Raw genomic sequence first — 5,210 nt, 5'->3', positions numbered from 1 at the left:
TTGTTGTACATATTTTTATAGCTTTTCAATAACCTATTTTTTATTTTTTAGTATACATAGTTTTAAATTAACTTTTTTTTTTAAATTTATTGTACACACTTTTATACGATTTTTATAGATTTCGTTGGTCCATTGTTAATGGAGCATCACGAATGTGGTACAAGAAACATATGAAAATTATTATGCAAGCTTGCATAATTTGAGAGAGGTTTTATCATTGTGGAGATATGTTGAGATTTTTAAGTTGTTGATGTGGCAATACGTGAAATAAAAAACTATAAAAAACCTTGAGGTAAAAACGCAACATTACGATGTTTGTTTAAATTTTTCTTGGAAACGACAATTTATTAAAAAAAAGCTACCAAGTTGCTAGTGAAAAGATTACGATATACTTCTGGTTTTCGAATGAACTTGTTAATTTCTATATTACTAGAAGGGTACTCGAGCAATTGCAGCGAGATACGTCTTTATTTTAATGTTTCGTTTTATTTTTTGTCTTTTTTATATAATACGGTTTATGTGGTTTTGAGAAAAATAATGTTTACACTTTTAAATAAAAATAAATGTGAAGATATCATAAAAATTTGAACAAATATATCAATATTAATATTAAATTAACTATTTAAAAGTTCTCGTTTTTTTTTACAATTTCCATTCAATTTTTTATTATAATTTAGTTTAGATCTAATAAAAAGTAATTTATTTTTGGCTTAACAAATATAATTTTTATAAGGATTATAATTTTGTTAGAACTTAATGATTATTATAATTATATTTTAGATTTTTTATAATTTAAAATGTAATGTTTATTCTATATTTGATTATATGTATCTACAGTTAGTTATACGAATTCAAAAATGAAGACTTAATAAGTTGTACTTACGCACAATTTACTTGTAATTTTAAATTTTAAATAATATGCATTAATAAACAGTACTTTATGCATAAAGAATGGTTTTTAAAAGTTTTTGTAAAATACTTTATAAATATAATATAGATATAAGATTTTGATTTTTCATGGGAAATGTCATTTATATAGATCAAAATTTTTGATTATATAATACATACCTTTAACATGAATCCGGCCCTTAGTCTCGGTTCTTGAATTACCCATTCAAATTAACCTCCTGAAAAGGCTATTGATCCCCAAAACAATGACACCCTATTAATCCTAGCTAGCTTATATTAGACCGATGTTTAAGGGTGTAAATGGGTGGATGATAAGATTCTTCTCCCCGACATCACCTCTCATCCCCACGATCTGCAAGTGTAATTGATTATTAAGTAGTTCTATAAATTAAAGCAATCACCAAGTTTCAGTATATCACCATCGATCAATCATATGTCTTGGAAGACAAAAAGTAAGATCAAAATGGAAACGACGAGGTTGGTTTTGTTTTCACTTGTTTTGGTTTTGGCTTTAGGGTTTGTAAGTGCAGGCAGCTTTGAATACACTGAGGACGATCTGGCGTCGGATGAGGCCAAGTGGGCCTTGTACGAGAGGTGGAGGAATCACCACAAGGTGCCGGAGCAAAGCGATGATGAGAAACAGAAACGGTTCATCATCTTCATGGACACCGTGAAACGTGTGGACAACCATAACAAGGCCAAGAAGCCATACCTTATGGAGCTGAACAAGCTGKCTGATTTGACWWSMGAMGAGATTGTACGCACGTATACCGGCGCCAAGCTAGATGASCACCACCGGATGCTTTCATCAAGGGGCAATTCCAGCCGTCTCAAGTATGCTGATCGCCACGATTTACCAGCCGAGGTCGATTGGAGACAATTCAACAACGTAGTTGTTGCTCCCAAGAATCAAGCCCAATGTGGAAGTTGCTGGGCGTTTGCAGCGATGGGTGCACTCGAATCAGCACACGGTCTCAAAACCGGTAACCTAATCTCATTGTCGGAACAACAAATTATAGACTGTGACACTGAAAAGAACGGTGGATGTAACGGAGGGGTACCTGCGTATGCATTGAATTACGTGGCCAAGCATGGAGGTATGACGACATCGGAATGCTACCCTTACAACGATCCTGCAGGACAAACTGTTTGCTGCGGTGCAAAGGTACGTACCTACTGACAACCTTAATCAATCAAATCCAACTCTTATATATATCATTCATTTTCTTTCCGAATTGCAGCTCCAAAATAGAGTCGTACATTGTCAAGGWTTTGAAGATATTCCCATTGATGACGAGCCAGCTATGATGGAAAGAGTTGCAGAACAACCTGTATCGGCTTGCTTATTCGTCTACGAAGGTTTCTATGGATACAAAGAGGTATATATATATATATATATATATTTCCTTTACAAGGTTTCTTTATTTCATCATATGATTATTAATAGGATAGGATATGATATCGAACTGCAGGGAATTTACACCGGCGATGACTGCGTAGGGGAACAGAACCCACATGCGATTAATATTGTGGGATACGGAACAACACCTGAAGGATGCAAGTACTGGATAATCAAGAACTCATGGGGAGAAGACTGGGGAGAGAAAGGATACATGAGACTGGCACGAGAAGTCGGGAATCCAAGGGGRGCCTGCAGCATCACCATGCAGACTTGTTTCCCGGTCCTTTAATTACATCGATCATCAACCATGCGATGGGGTTTATTTTAGGGTAGTCGTGAATAATCAGACTCAGCAACTGCATATATATGCTTCTTAATTTGCAATCGTTGCTGGATACTTGATTTTCATAAACTGCTAAAACATTGCAGGATCATATATAGCCAATCTCCAACAGATGTAATGCCGATTATTCGCTCAAGACGAGATTTGGAATTTGTACGATGCAATGTCATAAAAATAAATAAAGATTTGTTACTAGTTCAAATTTTCCCTGTTAATTAATTTTGAAAGTTATCTGCATTGCATTCAGCTAACGGGTAAATTAGTAATTAAATTGTTATTCGGTTGCTTAACACTACTAAAAAATCTGAGTTTTTCCGACGGCAAAATCCGTCGGAAAAACAACTTTCCGACGAATTTTGCCGTCGGAAAAACCCCGCCGCTAAATGCATTTTCCGACGGAATTTCTGAAGGATTTTGTATTTTCTGACGAAAAAATCCATCGGAAATCCGTCGTGCAATTTTATAATATGTTATTCATTGCCCGGGTTAATTAGAAGTAATATAAAATGAGATTAGCTTTACTGACGGAAATTCCGTTGGTAAATTTTTTCCATTTTCTTTCAAAATAATAACCAGTTTTTATTTCAAAAATAACATTTTTCCGACAGATTTCCGACGAAAATTCCTTCGGTAATTATATTTTAAATTTTTTTTCTAATTTAAAATATGAAAATATTTTTTTATTTTTAATGGACGGAAAATATTTACCGACGGATTTTCCGCCGGAAAATCCGCCAGAATTTTTTTAAATAAAACTTATATCTAATTATTTACCGACGGATTTTCCATCAGAAATCCGTCGGAAATTTAGCTGGTACAAGAAAAAAAAACCAAAAAACCAAAATATAAAGATCCTGTCATTAAATACAAATATACAATACAGAAGTAATAGCTGGAAAAAGATTATTAGAGAGGATCAAATGAGAATGATATCTATTTAAATGAATAAGAGAATAATTATGAGTCAATCATTTCATTAGATAATATCTTAAATAAAACTTTCTTAAAAACCATCCAAAAGGACATATATGTCATTTGTTATAAACAAATTAACTAATCAATAATTGCGGCTTTGACCGGTCAATATTCGTGATTGAAATTTTGAAAACCTGTTTAAAAATTGAAAAATATATCAAATTAAAGTGAATAATATATTGTTGTTGCAATCTAATTTTTGTCAAACTAGAAAGTTAATTATATTTAAGATAATTTTTTAAATTGAGAGAATTAAATCCGTGGGTTTCCAAAATTTACATATAATCTTGAATTTTAAGTAAACATTGGTTTTATGTGGTTTTGAAAAAATGGTAATATTTTTATTTTTAAATAAAATATAAATTTAAAAATATCATAAATTTTTTTTTTTAAAAGTTCTTGTGTTTTGATGTAATTTCCTTAATTATATCAATGATTATCATAATTATATTTTAGATTTTTTATATTTAAAATAAGATATTTATTCAATATTTGATTATGTTTATCTGCAGTTAGTTAGACGAATTCAAGTATGGAGCTTTAATAAGTTGTACTTATGCATAATTTACTTGTAATGTTAAATTTCAAGTAATATGTATCAATAAACAATATTTCGTGCATAAAAAATTGTTTTTAAGAGTTTTTGTCAAATGTTTTATAATATAGTATAGATAGTATAGATTTTGTGTTTTTTAAAAAACAATAATGATTTTATTTTTGAATAAAATATAAATTTGAAGATATCATAAAAATTTAAAATTAATATATATATCAATGTTAACACAAGAGGTGAAACTGAATTTTTATTTTTTACCTATAGCAACAACATATCGTCGATGTATGTAAAATTTACTTTTTTTGCCATTTTAAAAATATATTTCAATAATTTGATATTCAATTAACTAGAGAAATATTTTGAAAACCCTAATACGATATTGTGAAAACCATTTTAAAACAAATTTGAAAACCATAATAAAAAATTAATAACATAAAATAAACATTAGTGTTTTAAACATATTAATACGTAAAGATCTAATCGTTATGTGAGACACAGACAGTCTCTGTGTCCTCATCCCCTACCTCATCCAGTTGTGGTGGTTGTCTCGCCATAACTGACGCAGACAATGTATGTGTGTCTATAACGGGTGGTGGGGGAACTAGGTGCCAGGTAGAGAGGTATACAATTGATGCATGTATCGGATAAAAGCATTTATTACATTAAAGACATTCTTCATCTCGTTATTACTAAGCGGTGGGACGGTTCAAAAAAGTATGAAAAAGCAAAACCCTTCAAGTTTCGTTCAATTCCTTGATTGTGATTGGGACGTTCCCCAAGTACTTTGGTCATGATTTCTTTAAGACGAGGTCTAACAAATGCTCCTGTGTTTAGGAACACTAATTTATATATATATATATATATATATATATATATATATATATATATATACTATATTATAAAGCATTTGGCTAAAACTCTTAAAAACTCTTAAAACTCTTAAACTCTTAAAAACTTTTAAACACGTTCATCCCTATCCGATTTCATCTCATATCTGAATTCGTGTAACTAACTGCAGATAAACA

The 5,210-nt window shown here is 30.8% G+C and overlaps 1 protein-coding gene across 1 annotated transcript; it reads left to right on the top strand.

Annotated features, from left to right (window-relative positions):
- The first annotated feature begins 1,372 nt into the window (after positions 1-1,372).
- On the top strand, positions 1,373-2,600 carry LOC112510953 (vignain-like). The gene is made up of 3 exons (XM_025116304.1): positions 1,373-2,074; positions 2,151-2,288; positions 2,382-2,600. Exons 1-3 carry the CDS (start codon positions 1,373-1,375, stop codon positions 2,598-2,600), a joined length of 1,059 nt encoding a protein of 352 aa, XP_024972072.1.
- Positions 2,601-5,210: the final 2,610 nt, after the last annotated feature.

The sequence above is a fragment of the Cynara cardunculus genome, assembly GCF_001531365.2.
Source record: "Cynara cardunculus var. scolymus isolate 2C chromosome LG 4, CcrdV1, whole genome shotgun sequence".
Classification (NCBI taxonomy): Eukaryota; Viridiplantae; Streptophyta; class Magnoliopsida; order Asterales; family Asteraceae; genus Cynara; species Cynara cardunculus.
This window is presented reverse-complemented; position numbering and strand designations above follow the sequence as displayed.